This window comes from Oculina patagonica, chromosome 8, assembly GCF_052425735.1.
Source record: "Oculina patagonica isolate OP01 chromosome 8, crgOcupat, whole genome shotgun sequence".
Lineage (NCBI taxonomy): Eukaryota > Metazoa > Cnidaria > Anthozoa > Scleractinia > Oculinidae > Oculina > Oculina patagonica.
This window is the reverse complement of record NC_135765.1, coordinates 11,035,565-11,059,328: the sequence shown is the minus strand read 5'-3', so window position 1 is coordinate 11,059,328 and position 23,764 is coordinate 11,035,565. Positions and strand designations below refer to the sequence as shown.

Genomic DNA, 23,764 nt, shown 5'->3' with positions numbered 1-23,764 from the left:
CACCGGAGTCAAGAATTGTCTTTGCCCCGTGGCATGGGAACCCTCCCAAATTTCTTTTAAAAGGGCGAAAATCCAAGCCAGGGGATTTGGTGTATCGGCTGTATTGCGAACTACCGGCACTCAAACACATTTAAAATAAAAAGTATTTAATTTCCTAATTACGCGGTCCTATCAATATCTATTCCTGTACTGCGGGCGTCTATTTGTTAAAAAAGATGCACAGGTTGCCACGACGAAAGTGCCGTTAGTTTCTGATCTTGAATAAAAAAAGCATGTGAATATGGCGAGATGCACATTGGCCGTATTTACCTGGGAAGACGTATACGTAGATCTAGCATTACAGCAACACAGTGACCTTGGCCAGGGATCAAACCAGGACTGCCTGATCCGGAGTCCGATGAACTGTAGCTCAACATTAGGCCAGTGTGCCTCCCAATATCATTAACTTATTCACATACGTATGTAATCAATCAAAATTCAGCTGTAAGCTGTTAGGATAATCACTGTGCGAAAGGATGTGTGAATAAATTAAAAGTGGCAACACTTCTGGTTTCTTGCTGTAATTGCGTCGAGATACAATCAATAAGACGGCAAGCTCGAGGTTTAAATCTAATTGATTGTTGGAAAGAGGCGAAGCCCCGCGTCAACTATACAGTGTCGATAGAAACCGAGAGCGAGGCGTCTAATTGTTTAAACATAACCCAGAGAACGATCTATTCAACAAAAACTTTAGTGAAAGTGGTTTTTTAATAGTGTTGGTTTGTGATTTCAGCAATTTTACTTGCCCGCGCTCGGAGGTCAGACGTACTGAAACCAAATAGAAGAGACGCAGTCAAAATACAATCATGATTTAAGGGCATTAATGTTGAGCCACAAGCTCCTTCATTTAAAAATTGTATTAATTATATAAAAATGTATTTCTAGATCCTTTTGATCCATCTGAGCTTATTGAGGGAATTCGCCAACTCTACAAATCCCGTGAAGGGTGGCTGTCACCATTTCCTTGGTGCGAGGAGTTTCACTTTCATCTAAATGATATTTTTACCAGACTGAAAATGATCAACAGGAAGAAAACAAGAGGAACAGCAACCGACGAAATCGTCAACATGTCTGCTATCTTCAAACCGCGTGAAGAATGTTCGCAGCCAAGAACAGTGATAATTGAGGGGAAGCCTGGTATGGGAAAAACGACTTACTGCAAAAAGCTCGTTTATGACTGGGCTACAGGAAAGCAAGAAGCAGAGAGTTGCTTTCCAAGATTCGAAACCGTGTTGTTGTTAAAATGTCGTGATATCAAGTCTGACCTTTGGGAGGCCATTGATGGCCAACTTCTACCCCTAGACATCGAAAAAGGCTTCAGAGAAAAATTCTTCAACTTTATTCGCCACAATCAGTCAAACGTTTTGCTGGTACTCGATGGATTGGATGAGCTACCCTCGAGTAAACTGCCAATGTATTCAGAAATCATTCAAGGAAGAGTGCTTCCGAAGTGCCACTTAGTTGTTACAGCACGGCACGAGGCTGGAATGAAGGTAAGAAAATATTGTGACAACCTATTGGAGATCGAAGGATTTACCGAAGAAGATGTAAAAGAGTTCATCTGCAAGTACTTCAAAAGCATGGAGGCGTTGGCTGAAAAGCTCTTGCTCAAGCTGAAGAACGATAAAATCCTAAGAGAAATGGCGGCAAATCCTCTAAACACGGCACTTCTTTGCCTTCTGTGTGACGAATTTCAAGGCATTTTTCCAGAAAGTAGAACTGAAATGTACCTAGAAATAACAGAGTGTGTTCTGAGAAGATACAGAAAAAAGAAAGGATTATCAGAAACCAGCGAGAAACTAACTGAAGTATACAAAACCCAATTAAAACACCTTGGCTGGATAGCGTTGAATGGTTTACATGAAGAAAACTTAGATTTCGAAGAAAGCGAGTTTGCAGATCATAAAAGTGAATTACCTGGATTCGGATTTTTGTCAGTGCAGCCCGGTGGTAGCAAACTAAGAACGTGTCGACGTTACGCGTTTCTACACAAGAGTTTCCAAGAATTCTTCGCTGGCTTCTATCTTAGTTGCCAGCTTCTTAATGAAGAAATTACTCCCGACCACTTAATTTCCGACCTCAGTAATTTCCATGAGCTAAAACATGTGCTTTCGTTTTCTTGTGGCATTGTATCAGCGCAATGTAAAGAAACAGCAGTGGCTCTTATGGCAAGTATAACATCACAAGTGAACAAACATGGCAAAGATAGTGTGGACGTTGCACTGGATTGCATCACGGAATGTAAAAAGAGCAAAAAGTGATGTTGTTGTGACACTAGCACAAGTTTTTGGTTCGTGTCTTCAACTTCAAGATATTACTACCGGCCTTGGATGGGCTCATGCTGCTCCCATTGCTGAAGCAATTAAAGTCAACACCACACTGACGTGGTTGTTTTTGCGTAGCAATAACATTGCTGATGCTGGCGCTGCTTCACTTGCTGAGGCAATTAAAGTCACCACAACACTGACGATGTTGTCTTTGGATAGAAATAACATTGGTGATGCTGGCGCTGCTTCACTTGCTGAGGCAATTAAAGTCAACAAAACACTGATAACGTTGTCTTTGAATAGCAATAACATTGCTGATGCTGGCGCTGCTTCACTTGCTGAGGCAATTAAAGTCACCACAACACTGACGGTGTTGTCTTTGGATAGAAATAACATTGGTGATGCTGGCGCTGCTTCACTTGCTGAGGCAATTAAAGTCAACACAACACTGACGTCGTTGTATTTGGATAGGAATAACATTGCTGATGCTGGGGCTGCTTCACTTGCTGAGGCAATTAAAGTCAACACAACACTGTCGTCGTTGTATTTGGATAGCAATAACATTGCTGATGCTGGGGCTGCTTCACTTGCTGAGGCAATCAAAGTCAACACAACACTGTCGTCGTTGTTTTTGGATAGCAATAACATTGCTGATGCTGGGGCTGCTTCACTTGCTGAGGCAATCAAAGTCAACACAACACTGTCGTCGTTGTTTTTGGATAGCAATAACATTGCTGATGCTGGGGCTGCTTCACTTGCTGAGGCAATCAAAGTCAACACAACACTGACGATGTTGTATTTGAATAGAAATACCATTGCTGATGCTGGGGCTGCTTCACTTGCTGAGGCAATTAAAGTCAACACAACACTGCAGGAGTTGCATTTGACAAGCAATAACATTGATGACGCTGGCGCTGTTTCACTTGCTGAGGCAATGAAAGTCAACACAGCACTGACACTGTCTTTAGAGTAGACTAGCGTAGTTTAATTTATTGTTAAGGTCAATAGTTATTATTAGTTTGAATTAAAAGCCGTATTTTTTTCAGTTATAAACTGGAACCAAAAACGAATAATGTACCTAGTGAAAATTGGTTATAAAGTAAATCCTGTAAGCTTCTCGGTGTTTTTTTTACAACAGACTGTTTGTCATACATTTCTACCTCTATACCATTTTAATCTAAAGAACGTTTTTGTAATTTATTAATATTTTTATATCTTTAACATATATTTTTAAATTTTAAGTTGTACAGGGCCCCACGAGCTTAGTAGCTTTAACCTTTAACCGTGTACAGATAAAGTTATTATATGTTCAGGGCGTTGCCTTTGTCGGGACACGGTGTTCTAATATCTTCTTCTATAAAACATGCAGTACTCGAATTCTACTTTCAGTCTTCAAAGGGTTTCATAATCAAAACCTATTTGTATCGGTTAGTGTATATATTTTTTTATTTCATTGTGGTAACATTTTTTACGGTATTGGAACATTGCTGAGTTAGTGTGAAAATAGCTTTAAACGTTTTTTTGGATGTTGTAACAAAATCAAAAGTCGCTAAAATAGCCTTTGGCATATCTACAACGTATACAACATTTGAGATGTTTTGACACTAATGAGTGATAAATTAAAGTAGAATCGCTTGTAAATTTTGTTTGGATCTTGTTACATACTTGCTTGTACCTGATTTTAACCCAAGGAATAAACTAAAGTTGGGTTAGTCCCGAGAGGTGATTGTTGTCTTTGTTGTCTGTTCCAAGCGCTTCCCTCTTGCACAACTCGTAAGAGTGGATATTGTCCATGTATATTTCTTCGGCTAGCTCAATTGCATAAAGATCAGTTCTAAATTGTATAAAGAGTTTTGGATTTACATGGAGGGAGGGACATCCCAAAGTACATTGTAGGTTCGATTTTTTGTTAGTTATCCAAACCGGCTGGTAACTCAACCATATCACTTCACAGACTCTAGTCATTATATGACTTCATCAAGCTCAAATCCGGTAAATGGGGAAGGGGCCGGGAAGTTCTGGAAATTCAAAACGTCCTTTTGTCTGAAGCGCGTTATATAAGCCAAATCAAAACAACTATTCGGACTCTAGACGAGTACAGAGACGATGACTTGGTCGACCTTGCACTTCTTTTGTAGATGATAAAACTTAAAAATCTCGATGATTTGGTAAGTGCAGAATGCAATATGGAAAAACAATTGACAGAATAATAATTTCCATTGAGAATAAGTCAAATGAGTTTACTCTTCAGTTTGGAACGCTGTTTTTATGTTTATTTGCGTCAATTTATTTCCGGTAAGACATTGAAAGGCGAAACGTAATACATTTCGACCTTGTCATGAACACGCCATCGCCTTGCCTCTCAATTTCCCATCCAAACCTAATGCACTTAGGATGACGGTGGCTGTTGAAAGTACACACTGTCCACCAATGGTTCGTCTAAAGAACAGTTGCTGATTATTTTTGGCGGGGGGGGGGGGGGGGGGGCGGTGGGAGCGGGTGTAAACGCAGTACAAGACTTTGACAGTTGGCTCAGGCTTTGCCCCTCGTGATCTGTAGGCTGTTAGGAACCTTAATTGACAGTCATAATCTTAACAGCGTGTGTACTTTTTGAACAGAAAATATATATATTTATCTCTTACTCGTCATGGCATGTTTAAGAGACCTTGTTGATAACAACTGAAAGACATACAACTGAGACACACTACTGCAGTAGTTCTTGGACTGAGTAGCCCAGCCCTACGTTAAATCAGCAATGGCAGTAACTTGGTAACTTTGGTCTGTTCTTTTGATGTCCACATTGTTTACTGTATATGTACATTGTATAATTATGTACATCTACAAGTTATAAACGTTGGTGACTATGGCAACATTTTTTGAGTAACATCTTTGGTGTTTTTATAAATCCTTGAAGGGTCATTTTACATAATCAGAGATGCACATGTATTTCCACAGTACCATCTGTAGTGTCTCTTGAATTGTTATTAAGCAGACCATGGGCTGCACATACACGAATCTTTTTCATCTTTTTCAGTGACATATTTAGACCAGCTGACAGCCACATTAACTGTTCCTGGAACTCAGTTTAGTGAAATTGTAGACCATGAAGAATAACTTCCATTGGCAAAACTTTTTCAGGCACTTTCAGCGGGATATTTAGAGCATCATCTAGTATTGTTGGAAATGGGATGATCTTGTGCATTCCATAAAATATCATAAGTTCGATGTATGAAACATCTACATATGAAACAGACATGTAGTACATGTAAGAAGAACGTCCATTACTGTTCTTCAGTATCTTTAAACAAGTAGAAAGTATAAAGGATCGCATCTGCAGTACTTTAAGGTGTCTTGAAAGTACACTACATCCTTTGAAATTAAATGTTTGTGGAAAGCATCATCATTCTGTCTACTTTCTTCCAAACAGCAGTCTGCAATGCAATGCATAACAAAAACAAAAATTTAACCATATTATATCAAGTTAATGTCCATAATGTTCGCTTCATAAAATGAATGCTATTTACAAGGCTAAAATGTAATGTTTTAGCCTTGTTAATAGCATACATATCAAGTTACATTGCAAAAACAAACTTCACTTTCAAACACCTAACACCATGGACAGTAAATACAACTTACATTTAACTGTGACAGCTTCCGGGGAGGGTCAACAGGTAGTGACTTGTGTCACTACCTGACCACTGTAACACTAGTACCTCACTCTTTTAAGAGTGAGGTAAAACATTTTACTCAACAACTACAATAACAACAATGCTTTACATTTCCCCTTTGGCCTTGTGGTTCTCAATATTAAGAAGAGTGTGGTAAAAAGACAAAAAAATCTTAAGGCAGAAAACTATAAACAAAAGGTAACAAAAACAAATTGAGCTATAACTAAAAACCTCATCATCCCTGTATCCTGTGAAAATAACAAACTGCAATGGAAAATCATTTGTTTTAAAGCTAAATTTTATAGGTTAAGACGAACAAAAATGGGTTTATGGTCACTAAAGTATGACTCTAATGTACCAGAACTTTGAACTTGATGTGGAATATTTGTATATATGTGGTCTAACTGAGTTTTATAATCTGTCGTGTACTGTTTTACTAGCTGAGTGTAACCTTTCTGCTCGATCATATATCTCACAAACGCTTTTTGTTCAGAAGAGGGTTCCATAAGATTCACATTAAAGTCACCCATAATTATGACTGGAGTCTGTGGCTCAGTAAGAATAGTCTGATGTAAGTGTTCTAACGCTTCGATTAATTTAGAAAGTACAACTTTAGATTTTGAGCGATAGATACCAACAACATGTACTTGACAAACAGGGAACTTTATAATGGCAACAGTCATTTCTGTATTGTTGTAGTTCCATCTAAAGGGATTGCAGGCACACACTATATCATTTCTGACATACATAGCTGTTCCGTATGTTGTTCTAGTGTTACTTTTTGGATCGTGGTCATTTCTGTAGAGGCGAAAATTATCCATGTTATATGCTTCATCATTGTCTCTTGAGCATAAAGCTGATTCGACAAAAATATTCAAATGAGCTGCTCGAACACTATAATCACAGGCTACATCTTCAATATGGAGATGCAAAGATCTTACATTCTGGAACAAAATCTTCAAGTTACTTTTACTATTTGATATTTCATAAAGAAAAGGGATGCATGGTTTTAAAGATGCTTCCGACCTTAGTCTAGTCATTTCATCTGTAACTTTTTTGCTCACTGCAATTTTTTTCTCATTCAAATTTAAAACATGTAAACCCGAAATATTCCTAAGTCTGCTAAGACCAACGTAATGCATGTGTTCTCTTGTTGAAGCTGGCAAATCAACAACCCCTTCGTTGAGTGTATCACCTTGACAACGATGTATTGTTTTTGCTGCTGCTGGTCGTAAAGGAAATTGTCTACGAAGAACTTGAACTTGATTTCGTTTGTAAATTCTAAATTGTCTTGTGATTTCTAAGATTGGTGTCCAAGTGCTCTGTATTTGTACATTATATAAATGTGCATATTCTCTTCGGAAATGACGGCCAATGTGAGGATCATGAAACAAAACCCATATAATACTTGGTCTGGTCGAATCAGGTACTCTATAATCAATTTTTTCAATGGTACATTCAGCTCCATTGGTCATGCCATCAAGAACCGAAATATTTGTTGTTAGGTCATACTTCCCTGCAACATGAACAGAACAGACAGCATACAATCCCATGGTTTTGGTTGGATCACTTGGGATTTTTTGTTTCATTTTTTCCTTAAGTTCATCAGACAAATCTCCAATTATAACGTCAATTGCAGAGATGTGAGCTTTTGGGTTTTTCGAATTATTGAATATTTCAATGTTATGACTGTCCACTGCTTTGTTAGTACTAAATAAGTGAGTGACGTTCACAGGATAATCACTACTTTCAGTTGGCTTTACTTTTAAAATCCTTCCTTTTAGGACCTCTACGTCTTGCTCTGTGTGTTTCCCTTCTCTCAATCGATTTAAAAGCTCTGCAAATTCTTTGTCATCTTTTTGTCTCATGATTTCCGATAGTTCATACATCTTAAAATGTTCTTGCCAAATATTTGTGGCTAATGCACTATAGGAATCTGTTGAATTCTCAAAAATCCATTTATCAAATACTGGCTTCAATTGAAACAGGTCACCAACAGTTATCAAATTAACTCCTCCAAATAGTTTTTCTGTACCCATGATCTGTTGCAAGCGTAAATTCAAAAATGTAAACATGCCACTGCCAACCATACTTATCTCATCAATGAAAATAACTTCAAGTCTTCTTAACTGTGCTCTAATAGTGTTAAGTCTGTCTCTATCAAGTGTACAATACTGAAAACCTCGGTTGGCAGGTATCTTAAAGGCAGAGTGAAGAGTGTTGCCGCTAATATTAAATGCCGCTTTCCCAGTCGGAGCTACTTTAAGTACTCTGACTTCATCGGGATTTTCACCTGGTACACTATTCAAGTATCTGATCAAGGCTTCATACAGAGCATTAGTAACCGTAGTCTTTCCAACGCCAGCTCCACCACTTAAAAACAGTCTAAGTGCCTCATCACTAGTTTTGATGGAATGCAAGACATGATAGAAAAATTCCATTTGTTTAATGTTAAGTGAACGAACAAGTTTTCTGAAATCATCATCAGTCATGCGTTTAAGCACAAGGTCTTCATCGTCGTTAGTTCTTGGAAAAATACCAATATCATCCATTAAATCATATTGATTGTGTTGTTTATTTGTTCCTGGATCAAAGCATCCAAATAATGCACTTGGTTTTGCCCCTATTTCTCGATCCTGTTTCTCAATATGTTGTGTATTTGGTGCAACATCTGGAAATTCTTCAAGTTCATCATCGTCATTATTCTCTAAAGCATTGTCAAGCACTTCGGTGTGACATTCATATCGTTGTCTGTTCTGGGCTATGGTGTTCTTAAATTGCTCATATCGTTCTTGGTAAGTTTTACATTTTTCGATAAGATCTTTGCCTTCATTTCTCCAACAAGTGTATAACATCAACTGTTCTCTGCTGTAATTCTCAGGGTCCTTGTTTTTGTTAAATCGTACTGAACGAATAATTTTTGGCTTGCGTCTTTTGACAAGTTTAAATCCACCTTTTAGTTCGATTTCAATACACATTTCTTTTTCATCGTCACTGACATCGTCATCAACATTATCATCAAAATCATTTTCAGGTAGACAGTCATCAGAAGTAGAAGTTTCAATTTGACTCCTGTGTTCTATTTGGCTTTTATTTTGCTTTTTACAATTATACCACGCTGCAAAATCAGCTAGACACAATTCTTCCATTTGTTTTGGTCGTCTTTGATATCTTTTGATCAAGTTATCAGATTCAATATCTTCAGAACTATCTGGTAGTTCTTGAAGCTTATCCATTGTTTTCAGTAGGTACGTTCTTTCCTCTGGGCTGGATGTGTTAATAAACTGAAATTCACGAGATGACCTTCTTAAAGGCATTTGTAAAACCAAATACACTGCTTCTTGCGCACTAATCTCAACAGCATTGAGAAATTTGTTTCCAATATGTCTGACTTTGTTCATGATATCTTTATTACCAGAGCTTGCTTCTTCAGATGCTCTTCTTAGCAACTTGCTCATTCCTCTTTGTCCTTTAGTAATATATGACAAAATATATACAGCACAAGCGTAAGGATCTAAGATGTACTGAATGTCCATATTAGCTTGCCAAGCTTTCAACAAGTCACAATTGTAGTTGTTTATTCTTATTTCAGATGGAGATCTTTTCAGCAAAAGTGTGTCACGCTTTAGTGAATATCTTAGAGCCATGATATATTCTTCTTCTGTAAAACCCAGTTTCTGGAGAAATTCTTCAAAATTCATTTCCTCGTCGTATTTTAAGTTATCTAATAATTCGCTTATTTTTTCATAATTTTTCTTTTCTGAGCACTTTTCATTCTCGTCATTAAGGGGTTCTAAAATCATCGTTCTTGGCATTGGTGGTAATGGAAAATTAAATCTGCAAATCTTATGTCCCTGTTTTTTGCAAGTTTTTGAGTGCCGGTGTCTCTGCAAATTAACCAGATCACCCAGTTCATTTGAATCAACCTTACATGCAACATAACTATCAACAAATTTAATAATATCGTCATTTGCGTTTTCTCCATATTGAGGAGCTTTTTTCACCCAGAACAAAGAATGTATGTGTGGAGAACCACGTTGCTGGAATTCAACTCTATAGAAAAAATCAACTACTTCACCAATAGGCTTCAGTTGACTTTTTATAATGTCACGTAGAAATAATTGGACCATGTGTTCAAAGTTCCTCGCACATGTGACAGGATCACTTTTAATCAGGTCTGATTTCTTTTGCCAAGTCATATCTTTGATTTCATTGTCAGTATAATCTCTTTTATCGACAAGCCGTCCTAATATTTTTAGCAAGTGAGTCCACCTTGTCTCTGCTGCTGAAAATGAACAGAACCACGTAGGTTTGCCAAGCTGACGGATCATTGCAAACAAGTCTCTTTTGCATCTCTCGAAGTACGGAGGTGACGCCCTAAGATTTCGAAAGACTCTGAAGCCTTCATCAAGATGTATCAATTTTTCCAAAGATCCTGCTGATTTCAAATCACCTGCTGTATATTTTTTACCCTTTTTTTTGCACTTCCGAAGAGAGAGTGATGCACTTCCTTGAATTTGCTTAACTTGCAACTTCTTTAGTTTATAGAAAATGTTTGGGACACTTTGTGCAACCCTTCTGTCTTGACTTCGTAGCTCCCATTTGCAGATTGTACTATAATGCACAGGAACTAATCTGTCATTATTATCTGCTCTACGTTTTCCACAGTATATAGTTGGAAATGACAGAAATTCAGAATCTTTATCAATAAATAGTCCTAATGGCCTGTTTCCTTCAGCGGGTGCAAAGCTCATTATGTTATCCCCATATTCATTCATGTCTGGTTCTTGAAGTAAAGTATCCATAACTCCTGAAGGACGTTCTCTTTCTTCAGACCAGTCATCATCACTATCACTGTCGTCATTGTAATCATTTTTGTTCACAAATGTATTTTCTTCATCCTCGTTTTTATCTGAATGATAAATCTCTTCATCCGTATTTGAGGTTTTGCTGTTTAGCTTTTCAAGAAATTCTGACCACTCCTCGTTAGTTTCATTCACTGTTTTCAGCCAACCATCGGAAACTTGTATACCTTCATTCTGAAATAATTGACTGGTCTGAACTAAATATTTTGCAGCTTCTAAAACTTTGCTAGGTCTGATATTTTGAAATTGATAGTGATGTTTGTACCTGAGACGTCTCTTTAGTTTAATTGGAATAGTCTGTGATTCGTTTACTGGTCTTGGTAAAACATTAACTGTAGAGTTGACATTGGCTGGTACATTAACAACATTACCATGAATGCTCAACTGACCACCACTAGGTAATTCCCTTATCTGCATAAATGGTATCCGTGGTGATACAAGTCTTTCTTCAAGAACAGTCAGATTTAATACTTTCGGTTTATCGGGAAAGGTCATTTTGTTAGCTTTGGCACAACTTGGTAATTTGCCTTCTTTTAGGTTAGAATGACACGTAGAACAAATCCATTCAATATCATTTAAACTTTTAACTCCAGTTAGTGATATTTTAAGGATGTTTTGTGGACACACTTTATAAACATTTGGATTGCATTTTGTCACAGATGATCTGTACCATAACTGGTCACAGCAAGTGCAGATATATTCTGGGCCACATTTAATATTCTTATGAAAAGTTTCAATTCGTTTAGTCATTGTTTGGTAGAGCGAACATTGACATTTTTGTTCCTTATTTTCCTGCACAAATTTATCAGTTCTTTTTCGTTTACAAGTCTCTTGTTGGAATTCTTTGTTGCCTGAATCCTTTGTTCGTTTTCTATTTTGACCAGGGTCTTTGCACTTGTTTTCGATGTTTATTTCAACGTCTTGACTATCTCTCACATTTTGAAGGCGAGCGTTGTATTTTGTGTAGTTTAGTTGCGCTTTTTCTGGATATGTTTGCTTATACTTATTAAAACCTCGTCTTTGGCATTCTTTTACTTTCTCTGGATTATTCTCCCGTCGTTTTCTTATTTTATTAATGTCCGTTTCTTTGACTTTCTCCGGATTTGCTTCTTTATATTTAATAAAACCTCTTCTTTGGCACTCCTTAACTTTTTCTGGATTATTTTCTCTTCGTTTTGTTATTGATTTTACACCCATTCCTTTAACTTTCTCTGGGTTTGCTTCTTTATATTTTTGGAAACCTTTTCTTTGGCACTCTTTAACTTTCTCTAAATTATTTTCTCGTCTTTTTGTTATTGATTTTACACCCATTTCTTTAACTTTCTCTGGGTTTGCTTCTTTATATTTTAGGAAACCTTTTCTTTGACACTCTTTAACTTTCTCTAAATTATTTTCTCGTCTTTTTGTTATTGATTTTACACCCATTTCTTTAACTTTCTCTGGGTTTGCTTCTTTATATTTTAGGAAACCTTTTCTTTGGCACTCTTTAACTTTCTCTAAATTATTTTCTCGCCTTTTTGTTATTGATTTTACACCCATTTCTTTAACTTTCTCTGGGTTTGCTTCTTTATATTTTAAGAAATCTTTTCTTTGGCACTCTTTAACTTTCTCTAAATTATTTTCTCTTCGTTTTGTTGTCGATTTTACATTCATTTCTTTAACTTTCTCTGGGTTTGCTTCTTTATATTTTAAGAAACCTTTTCTTTGGCACTCTTTAACTTTCTCTAAACTATTTTGACGTCGTTTTGTTATTGTTTTTTTGTCCCTCTGTTTGACCTTCTCTGGATTTGCTTCTTTATATTTAAGAAAACGCCGTCTTTGGCATTCTCTAACTTTCTCTAGATTACTTTCTCGTCCTCTTGTTTTTGTTTTCTTGTTTCTTTGTTTGACTTTCTCTGGACTTGCTTGTTTATAACTTGTGAAAGCTTCAAGGTTTTCTCTCCTTTTCTGTTGTTTCTGCTTATTCTCTCTTTCTCTGAATTGCCTATCAGCCCGTTTCTTTTGCATATATTGCCTAATATACGTTCTACGTTTTTCCGCTTTATCATTAATAGGAGGAGTATCAGAATACTTTTGAAGTATTGGACTGTCTTTTTGTGTAATACAAGCTTGAGTTTTATCATTAAATAAGGTTCTCTCTTCAGTTTCTACAGCTGGTAATTTACTTGGAGTAGCCATTTGACTTTGCTGTCCGTGAAATAAGTTGCATTCTTCATTCTCCATGGGAGCAGTTGAAACATAATGAACTTCATCCAAGTGTCCTATATAAATTGTTGCCCCGGGTCTTTCATGTGTATCGGCAGGATGTATAACATTACTCTCCGCAAAGTTTTCAGCACTTTCCGCGATATAAATTGTACAGTTTAATGCATTAGCTACAGCCTGTATAATGAGATTATCACACCAAGTTCCCTGTCTAGACATGTTATTTAAATAGTCCAACCAAGAATATTCAACATTGCTTTCAATAAAATGTTCAGGGTGATTTCTAAGATGCTCAATACCTACTGCTCGCACCTGTAAATGATAAGCTGCAGTACCATATAACTGATGTGAAACAGCTCTGAAAAAACAATCTCCAGCACCACCAACATCCAGGGGTCTTAATCCCAGCTGAGATAATCTGAATGCTAACACCATCATAGAAGTACTATGAGTAGTTTTAACTGTTTTTGATGTGTCCACAGAAAAGAAAGCCGGTCCAGGATTCGTTTCAACATCGTTAGCTAATCTAATTACCATTGGAAGGTAAAAGCGATACAACCACATTTGAGTGAACCAAAACCTGACATAATAATTCATTTGCCATAAACGTGCTTGTCTCTGTAATGCAGGCAAGTATATCGCTTCCACATAAAACATAAACAACAAAGTCGACCAAAACTGCCCTTTTACACAACGGGATATTTCTCTGGCTTTCAGAAAAGTATAGTGCAAACCCACGGCCACTCTATACTGCATGAGTGAAATCATGGTAAGATATTCACGTTACCTATCAACTGCTTCCAGATAACAAGATCAAGATATGAGCTTTAAGTTGAACTGAAATACGTCTTACCTTTAATTTGTTATGAATTCTCACGCAAGTTACGTCTTTCTCCAAACTGGGCAGTCTTCTCAACAGTCAAACTTCAAATACTATTTAGGTCCAACAATTACCACTCAAATACTACTCAAATACCTCGGTTAGCAAGCTTTTGCCCGGCCAAAAAAAACGCTCACGTACACGAAGCTTCAATTTAGTGTGGGCGCTTGCTAACGCGTAGTGCGTATTGTAAGTAAGTGAGCTTAGATGCAGATAAGCAGTGTTCAGCATAAACGTGAACACTGCAACACTCGTTAATGTTTCTTGTACACGAACTAATCAGCAGATTAGTCGAGCTGTCCTACCTCCTTCCACTTTCCAAAATGGCGGATCGTAAGAAATGTAGCAAACAACAAAATCACGTGACAACCTACATCCGGGAAAAAGATTGCCGTAATTGAAACGTCACACAAGCGGGCGATTAGTTGAAATTCTAAGAGCACAATTTTTTTAGTAAAGAAAGTTTTTAATCATTTAAACCCGTTGTTTTTTTATGTCAACTTTCGCTAACTTGGTTTTATAAAAGACTATTGAAGCAGCAAACGTGATATTTGTGCTTTTCGTGCAAAGGTTTGTAACATGACACCTTTGTTTTTCTCTTAGACTGCTATGATGCGTTTAAGTCTAATTAAATTAACGCCACGGATTCTACAAGAATCATACCGCATTGTGCCCTTCAGCATTTAGAAAAAGACCTAAAAAATTACAAATTTTCAGAACAGTGCACGAGCAGAGCAAAAACTATGAATTACAAAGCATAAAATGTCGAAATTGCGACTTTTCCCCCCGAAATTGTCCCAAAAAATTGCGGCTTTTTCCCACGCTAAGGCATTCCGTGCGCCAGAACATGCTCTCGCCACGGTCTGGTGAACACGTCACACGCTCACTCAAGCATGAAGCCGAGAAGCACGTAGTGTGAAGATTTCTTTCAAGAAATGTCGGAACCGTCACGAAAGCATGTTCAAACACTAAAGAGGCAGAGGTTTTACAAAATAAAACGGAGGTTAGTTCAACCGATGGAGAACAAATCAAAGGAAAGGAAGTGACGGATGTAATATGATACTGTTGTTTTTCTCGCAGATCGCTGTGATGCCTTTTAAGTCTAATTAAATTAACGCCACGGATTCTACAGGAATTCTACCGCATTGAAAAGCACACCACGTTAGGCTTTAATACAAAATTTCTAAACACGTCCCTGTTATTTTAATTTTCGATAGCTTGAATTTCAGTTTGATATTGAAACAGCAAACGAGATACTTTTGTTTTTGTCAGAAACGGATGTATCATGATGATATGGTAACGTGATTTATTTTCTGCAAACAAGGCGACATTGATTATAACACAGATATTATCAATTAATTATGAGATGCTAGATCACCTTTTCTAAGAAAACAGCGTTGCCATATCAAGAATTATTTCACATGAACTGCTATGACGCCTTAGTGTCTAATTCAATTAATTTGTGGTTTTAACTTGGCGCCACGGAGTCTACACAAATCCTTCTGCAGAACACGCAATGTTCGTGATGTAGACTGATCTGCGCATGCGTTTAGCACAAAGTATTTTGTTCCAGAAAGAATTGTACCACAAGGAGAGCATAGTGCTTTCTGAAACAAATATATACCTTGAGTTCTTCAGTTGTAAGTATCGTAAATATACTCCCGTTTTACCAAGTGCACACGGTCAGGTGCTCTCCATCCCCTCCCCCCTTTACAGAAATAATTAATTAATTGATATTAATTAATTAATTGGTGATTAAAAGTTTACACCGCGTTAGCGGTTTAGTGGCTTAGTGGTTTAGTGGTTTAGTGGTTTAGTGGTTTAGGGGTTTAGCTGACGCCAACCACACCAAACCATCACAATAGTGCATTCTGCACTAAAAAGCAAGCACACAAGAAGTCTCGGAACAAAACAAAACATCAAGAGAGGATAATGGGACAGAGAGGGACTTAGAGGGCGTTGGCCGGGATATGTCAAAGACAGAAAAGTTATTAGTGCAGAATGCACTATTGTGATGGTTTGTTGGGGCTGTCGTCCGCTAAACCCCTAAACCCCTAAACCCCTAAAGCGCTATGGTGTAAACTTTAATAGTCAATTAATTAATTAATATCAATTAATTAATTATTCCTTGTGAAGGGGGTGGGGGTGGGGAGCACCTGACCGTACCCCTAGGTAAAACCTGGAGCACATCTACGTTACTTTCATATGAAGATCTCAAACGTATATATTTGTTTCAGAAAACCCTTTGCTCTCCTTGTGGTACTACTCAACGTAATTTACACCAAACGCATGCGCAGATTAGTCTACGTTGTTTTCTGGAACAATCATGAACATCGCTTGTATTGCGTGTTTGCGGTAGGCTTCCTGCAGACTTCTTGGCGCCAAGTAAAAACCGCAAATTAATTAAATTAGATTTTGAGACTTTCACATCGCTTTCGTAATTAGGTATGCAAAAACTTGCACCGGGATTTTCGGCGTGAACACCTGATAACCAGGAAACAAATATCCTAGCTTTACTGCGTTTTAAGAAACCTGTCGAAAAATATGTTTTTTGATTAGATTTGTTTCTTTAGTTTTTGAGAATCGTCTTTCGTGCAGTCTAAACCGTAACTTAATTAAATTAAACAAATGTCATCGATGCCGCCGTAAAACAAACAAAAAACAAAAGTTTCATGTTATCGCATTTTCAAGGAAGACAAAAGTATTTTGTTACAAACGAACAAAAGTGTCGTGATACGTTTGCAAAGATTAGCGTAAGGAACACCTGGGAAAGAATACAAGTAGCCTGTGAACAGTTTTTCCGAAAGTAAAATAAAGCAAATAAACACGAACATATATAAAACATCATACTTTCAATTGTTCCATATTGCATTCTGCACTTACCAAATCATCGAGATTTTTTTAGATATGCGGACGCCCACAACTTGAAAGCGTAGTTCCGGTTCTAGTAAAGTCAATAAATCGGACCAGCGTGACATTTGTTTTATCGGCTAATTAACATTCAGCATGTCATTTTTAGTGGGCATTTTACAGGCGTTTTACTTTAGAGTTCGGCAACGATATTGATGTCAATGATAGATTGTATCGGAAGCTTTCCAAAGTAAGCGTCTTCTGTAGATGCTAAATAAAAATCATGACAGGCCTACACCAAGAGAAAATATTATTTTCTCTTGCCTACAAGGAACCCTACTGTTTATTATTACTATTTGCGACCTGATTTTTTAACCGCTGTGTCTTTTAAGTATCGCTCTGAGAAGAGTGTCTTTAAGCGATTTGCTTTTTTAATGCGACAACATAGGATAGGAGGCTTTCGAAAAAGGCCTTCTCCTTCTGCATACTTTAATTATTATTGGGAAGCGTTTTAGGTAAAATAGACGTTTATGGCACTCCAAAAGTGTAGACTGGAGGTCATACAAGTCTGCATGGTTTCCTGCAGTTTGTACCTTTCTCATTTGCTAAATGGTTTTGCCCGTGCGGTTTGATTTGGCTGATATCATTTTGCAAGATATGTTTTAATCTCTCAAAATGTTCGCTCTGGAAGGACTTTTTAGGAAACTTTCTTTGAAAGTGTAATTTTTTTTTTATTTTGTGACGCCGCACCCGGCTGTTTAATTAACTTTGCTTGAAGGTGTGATGTATCTTATCACAGATGACATACCGGTATCTGTGTTTTTCCGGTTTCGTCTGATTCGTCAGAGAATGTCGATAAAGATATATATTTGTTTCAAAGAGACGCTGTGCCGTATTCGATCGGGCGTTTTGTCGCTTGAGCTCGAAATAACGGAGGTTTTTTATTCCCCTGTTCGCACGTATGGTCTGGCACCGCATGAATGAAATGTAAGAGTATCTCTAGGCGTACTGGGGTCTGTTATCTGTTATCTGTTTTGCCTGTTTATGCAGGTTTAATATATATGGTTTTGACTTCATTCTTCGCGAGCCATTGGATTTGAAAAAAAAATGTAGAATCTATCCCTTATTCCTAATATTTCCTGCTAAAATTTTATTTCACAACTCGCTCTCATCAGTAAAACGTTTCCGCTATTGTTAATGACATTTCTCACGCCTTGATCATGAATGGCGTGTGCGGAAGCCAAGAAAAACAGACACTTCCGTTTTGCACGCAGCTAAATATAACTTTTCTGTCTTTGACATATCCCAAGGCCTAGACTAGGAGACTACCTCTCTGTCCCCTTATCCTCTCTTGAAAACATCGAAAGGCAGAAAAAGAACTAGCTTAAGCGCAAGAATAGAACGGAAAATTGAAAGTTTAGTTCACTATCATGAGTGGCATACAAGCTACAACTCGGAGAACAACTTTGAAAGGAGCTGCCGTATGTCGTTTAGCCACTTAGGCAGCAGATTATTTCCTTGCTTCTCGCTAATTTTGTCACCTAGCAGGGCTGTACCTAGCGATGGGGAGTGGGGGGGGGGGGGGGTGGTAAAGTTGCCCCTGCCAGGAAAACCAAAAAATAGGTCACCAAGGGTGACATGAGTCTAATGCCGTATGGCATAGTGATACACATTGCGCGGTTTTCGTAAGCCGGTTAAAATTGGTTAGAGGTTTGTGTTCGGGAGTTTAATTTAAAATGCTTATAGCAAGCTAGGGGCATCGTGGATGATTATGGATGAAAACGAAACAGTCATAAATGTTATATGCTTCACAAAATTTAAAGTATGAACAGGAGTTGATGTTACTTCTTCCGTATTGTCCGTAAAAGCAGAAACGATTAAACATTTGGACAAGATTGCGTGACGATTTACAAAAAGCATGTTCATTACAACAAGGGTTGAAGAACTTCACATCGTTTTCTTTCAGATTTTTCACCATTTTGATGATGACTCTTGAAACAGATTTTGCAATAAAAGCACTTGAAATAGTGACTGTTACTCCATTGTACTGTAAGCACTTAGTGACAGATTTTCCTAAAAACGGGTGTAAATGCTCACGTCAATATAATGATGACCTTTTGAACGCTGGAAACTAGGCAATTATTATCGAGCTACCATACACAGGAGCGAAGACTGTTTATCATGATGTACAAATTTCGCGAATCATCACTTCCATATCAATGTAACCATTTTATGATTTTTCTAGCTGTAAGAAGAACTTAAGATCTCTGAGAGTCGTAAAAGCATGAAATTCGATTTCAGTGTATGGCAAAGGCCGGGACAGTGTAATACTGCAAAGCGGCCAAACAAACGCATTTTGATTTAGTCGCGTAACTTGATTTACATTTATCCATGTACATCTTTTAGTTTTGAAGGTTTTTGTTTGCACTGTAAAGAAAAAATTGGTCAAAATTCGAATGACTTAAATACAAAATACGAGGTAAAGTTTTCTATTTTTTAAAACAAAATAAATATTTGGTCGCATTGTGTAAATAAACGCGAGTCGCCGTCGAAATATTTTTTCTCAAAGACGTCTTGCTTAAAAACACAAGTGCTTAACTGAACTGAAAACGAAGATTTATTTTCACAAAAATCTTACAAATGTCTTTACTGGAAAATTATTACGTCCTGTTCAAGTGTTGAATAATCGTGACTTGAGAAAGAACTTTTAATTATGCGTGGGAACACGTGTCGCTGATTGGCTGTTTTTAATTGAAACTAATCGTGCGTGTCCGTACGGAGTCCGTTCTTGCAGCTGATCATTGTTTTCTACATTACAGCGAACGATTATCGATCCCGAACCATTCCCTTGGGATTGCTAACAGCTTTTTTCATATAACAAAGAGTCTAATGCGCATGCGCAAAGCGCACGCAAGCATTAGACTCAAAAACTAGGAAAAGCAAAGAAAAAATAGAAAACTAAACTAAACTAAAAAAACAGTTGCCCCCGCCAGGAAAACTTGCCCCCACTGACGCGTACGCTGTGTGGTATTTTATAACAACAGCAAAGCAAAACAAAGAACAGACGAAAGGAATATTTTATTAAAATTTTCTTTTAATTAGCCATTGATCCGGGCCAACAGATTTCGAGCACGTATCAAAAATAAACTTGTTTCATTATTCATGTCTTTAATGGACCGGTTTTTCTGTTATCGTTACTAGCTTTCTTCTCCTCTTCGGTTCAACAATGTTTTTGTTGTAAACTCGTACTGATAGAGAGCTTGTGACACTTCCGAAAAAGAAATCAAGTTATTAGCAACGAGTAAGTAGTGCTCGCGAGAACTGATGACATGCGCGACGAGTACCACGCGCGCGATAAGTGGACTGTGCAATCAAGTTCTCTTTTGCACTGGATGAAGAAGAAAAAGGCCGATATAAGAATGTGATATTAAAAAAGGATAAGGTTTAAAACTTTACCAAAAATTAATTTGTTGCAAGAAATTGTCACATGAAATGGTGAAAAGCTGTGTTTAAGCAATTGTGGCCATTTTGGGGTGCTTATGGTTTGGATGAAACATTACACCAAAATACGCGTACTTCAGAGCATCAGCAAAATTTCATGACGTAAATTTCTCTATTTCGACCTGTGTCTACCATTGCGTAACATGATATACGAGGTTTCTGTTTTATAAGCTTTTTATTCAGCTCCTATTTTAAGAAACACACCCAAAAATTTGAAAGGTTCCCATTTTTAAGATGCTCTATAATTAAAATATAACAAGGTGACAAACTTTCAAAATTTTAGAGCTCGTTCTTGGAACTGCTGGACCTGGCCGCATCTTATTTCCTTCGTAGGTCAGATCAAAGTTTAGCCAAAAATAAAGGGTAATTGATAAGGTAAAGGCCTAAAGCTACGAGAAATAACGACAATGACTAGCAAATATCGAGTTTGGGTATGGAAACATGACGCTAACAATATCGAGGTCCAGTTTTGTAGTTTTAACCTGTTCAGTATTATAACAGACAAACTAAGACTCTCTCGCCATGCATAGTTTTATGAAATCATCACAGATTTATTTTTTCTCAGAGCTATAAATATCGAAAACAGAGGTAGCGAAATCAGTTTTTACATTTTTTATGTGTTTCAAGTGAGCAAAATAAGCTTAATTTGGCTGATAGTAACATTTTACGTTTTTCAAGCGTAATTGATTTTTGACGTTTCCGAGCATAACAGCCTTGTGTAAGCATAACACTCTATGTCAGAGCATAAATTTAAGGTGCGTTCGAAAACAATAGCCTGCCATGTTCAATCAGGGATCATAACAGCCAAGTCTGCGAACAACTAACAACGTACACTGACGAGGGAGCAAAGCAAGTACAAAGCTTTCTTCCCCTTTATTCAGTCCAACTGGGAGTGTTGGGGAAGCAGAGTTTTGTAGTGGTAAGAGCGCTCGCCGTTCACCAATATGGCCCGGGTTCGATTACGTGCACGCAACAATACCGACAGGTGGTTTGGGTAGAAGTAGAGAGCTTCTGCACCTGCTTAATACTATATAAAGACAGCGACACGACAAACTCGAATTTGCACGTTTTATTTCTCTTTACACATGTGGAAACAAGGTACTTTTAGCCACGCCGAATTTTAGAAGAATTTTCAAAATTCAAAGACAAGCGACAGAAAAAAGTAAGCTACAGAAAAAGTCCCACTTAGCTGATAGGAAAAACAACATCTTCACGTGCAAAAATACAAACTTGTACAATTCCTATAGGCCAATATGCAAAATACAAGTGAATGCCGAGAACACCTTTCGGTCTTGTCGCGTGCACTTTTGTGCTTTTTCAGACAACCTTCCTGAAATTAGCTGTATGTGGATTGAGTTTGTTGTTGCTTCTTTCCTTGATCCAACAGTTTTTTTCCGGGTTTTCCTTTTTTTTCCCTCCACAAAGACCGACATTTCTAAAATTTAATTCCACCTAGATAAAGGACCCGCATGAAAACCTGCTAGAGTAGATGTGGCTTCCTAAATATATAACTATTTTATTTTTCTTCAGTGCGAATAAATCATTGTTACATTACACAGTCTTTTCAGTTCCATTCCAGCACCTGACAAGCGATGTGTGGCCCTTTACAGCAACAGCTAAACAACATAAAAAGAAAACAAAAAGGGAAATACTCGAGAAAGCTCTTATTTTAATAAACAGCTGTGTGCAGATAGTACTTGGCAGTTCTCCTGCGAAGAGGATTTGCCAGGCTCGGCAAGGTCGAGAAGGACATACAAACGACGTCTCTTTTTGTCTAGTTATTTAAGTTTTTCAAGGCGACTTGCTTTCCGTGCTGTTGCTTTTCTATCCACGGTACTGGGCCATTTGTTTTTTTCGCCGGTGTGAAACATCGTGCCAAAATTTTAATTAAACGTGTCTACTGAAGTTTTGTTCATTTTTGAATTATTGAAAGAAAAACAACAACAACAACTCTCATTTACGTCACTTAATAGGTATGGCCAACAACAGCGAGATGTTCCTGATGTTACTCTCTCTCTTTCGGGGATACTTTAAGGTCGCGGGGATACCTACGGCATGAATAAATTCATGAAGCGAAATTTTGCTTGACCTGCATCTTTAAAAACGCTTATTTCTCGGCTGTTATGGGTGCGATTAAGCTCAAATTTTACAGAGACATAAAGACATGATAAAAGATCATGTATGTCATCTTTTATTTGGTAGATTGTACTTAACGGCGATGTAATAGCCACGTTAGTGCCAAATTGGGAAGAACATGATTTTGTGGCAGGGTTTGCGGAATCGAACGAGTAGGAGACAGCACACTGTGATCTTGTCAAAAACTAATCAGTCAATATCTCTAGAGTGTCATAACAGAAGCGGACTTTTTAATTTAAAATTTGCCAGCAAGTTATGACGGTTTAAATGCGCAAATTTTAATTTAACGCCTTCTACTTCTTTCTAAAAGCGGGCTTTTAAAATTTCGCCTCTGTTATGACACACTACAATATCCATAGTTTACCTATCTGCAGTGGCAAGTCATGAAGGTCTGTATCCGCGCTGTATTCTCTGCCACAAAATTGTCGGAAAAGTCCAAACTTTGAGATTTCCGAAGGTGTCCCGACCAAAACACGATCAGTTTCCAGAGGAGAGATGTAATTATGGTAATTATATTCCACGCTTTTATGGTGAGAACAATGCGTTTTTATGAAGGACACGATTGTTTATGCCAAATATTATTGTGATTACTCTGAGTTGCAGAAACATTCAAATATGAATAAAAATTAGCTCATAGACTTCCCACAATCTATACAAACGTATAACGCCAAGTGTTGTTTTAAATTGGTTAAAATATCAAAGAAACAGGAATTTATTTTTTAAAAAAATCACGCCCACGCACCCATATTTTTATCCAGTCATAAATATATCGTAAAGTTGTCGATATCAGTCGTTGTACTTCGTGCATACGCTTTAAATAAATGCATAATGATGAGCCTAAGGTGTCACCTGCGACCTTAAGTATTACAGCATTACTGGCCAAGAGGACGAGTATAAGTAATTATGCACATGATATATATAGAAGGTAAACGCGGACTAACAAAAAATCTGCTGGACGATTTTTAAATAAAATGGCAGCGTTTTTTTTAGGGGGGGGGAGGATATTTTAATAACCCACAGTAAAATTACGCTATTCAAATAAAAATAAGTTATTATTTGTGGAAAATTAGCCCACCGAGTCTCAGCGCGAGTACAGAAACTAATTTGTCTTTATCGTAAGCAAATTTGATCCCACCTAATTTATCAGTTTTTAATTTTTTTTACAATAGTCCATTTTACAGTTGCCTGCCAAGTGACCTGGCCTTTGAATGGTAGTAACGCTGGAGGTGACCTTGCATTGATACAAACCTCTCTGCTTTATCATGTTAATACAAACTAAAACAACAAAAGCAGTGAGGTCTGTATCAAAACAAGGTCACCTCCAGCCTCACTTCCATTCAAAGGCCACGTCAC

At 37.4% G+C, this 23,764-nt stretch overlaps 3 protein-coding genes and 1 long non-coding RNA gene across 5 annotated transcripts in view; 2 read left to right on the top strand and 2 right to left on the bottom strand.

Moving 5' to 3' along the window:
• LOC144663113 (NLR family CARD domain-containing protein 4-like) overlaps positions 1–2,396 on the top strand; it is a 33,650-nt gene extending 31,254 nt beyond the window's left edge. Inside the window, 1 exon segment of the mRNA XM_078524051.1 lies at positions 925–2,396. Coding sequence (XP_078380177.1) covers positions 925–2,396 — 1,472 coding nt within the window.
• The window catches only part of LOC144662524 (uncharacterized), a 167,832-nt gene that overhangs the window by 111,932 nt on the left and 32,136 nt on the right, over positions 1–23,764 (top strand). Inside the window, exon 11 of the mRNA XM_078523346.1 lies at positions 2,442–3,237. Within this exon, the coding sequence (XP_078379472.1) occupies positions 2,442–3,237 (796 nt within the window). The remainder of the gene's footprint in view (positions 1–2,441; positions 3,238–23,764) is intronic.
• Positions 4,957–12,134, bottom strand: LOC144662519 (uncharacterized). Its single transcript, XM_078523342.1, has one exon. The coding sequence runs from the start codon at positions 12,034–12,036 to the stop codon at positions 6,274–6,276; it is 5,763 nt and encodes a 1,920-aa protein (XP_078379468.1). The 5' UTR covers positions 12,037–12,134; the 3' UTR covers positions 4,957–6,273.
• LOC144662666 (uncharacterized) lies at positions 4,957–14,246 on the bottom strand. 2 transcript variants are annotated; one of them, XR_013572501.1, is made up of 2 exons: positions 13,898–14,246; positions 4,957–6,159 (listed from the first exon to the last, which is right to left on the bottom strand). It is a non-coding gene; the product is annotated as an uncharacterized LOC144662666 (long non-coding RNA). The 2 variants fall into 2 exon arrangements; XR_013572500.1 differs by having other exon boundaries at positions 4,957–5,737.

Bases quoted from the DNA above. Each gene is read 5' to 3' on its own strand.
- LOC144662519 (XM_078523342.1), bottom strand. From the start codon at position 12,036: ATGGGTGTAAAATCAATAACAAAACGAAGAGAAAATAATCCAGAAAAA.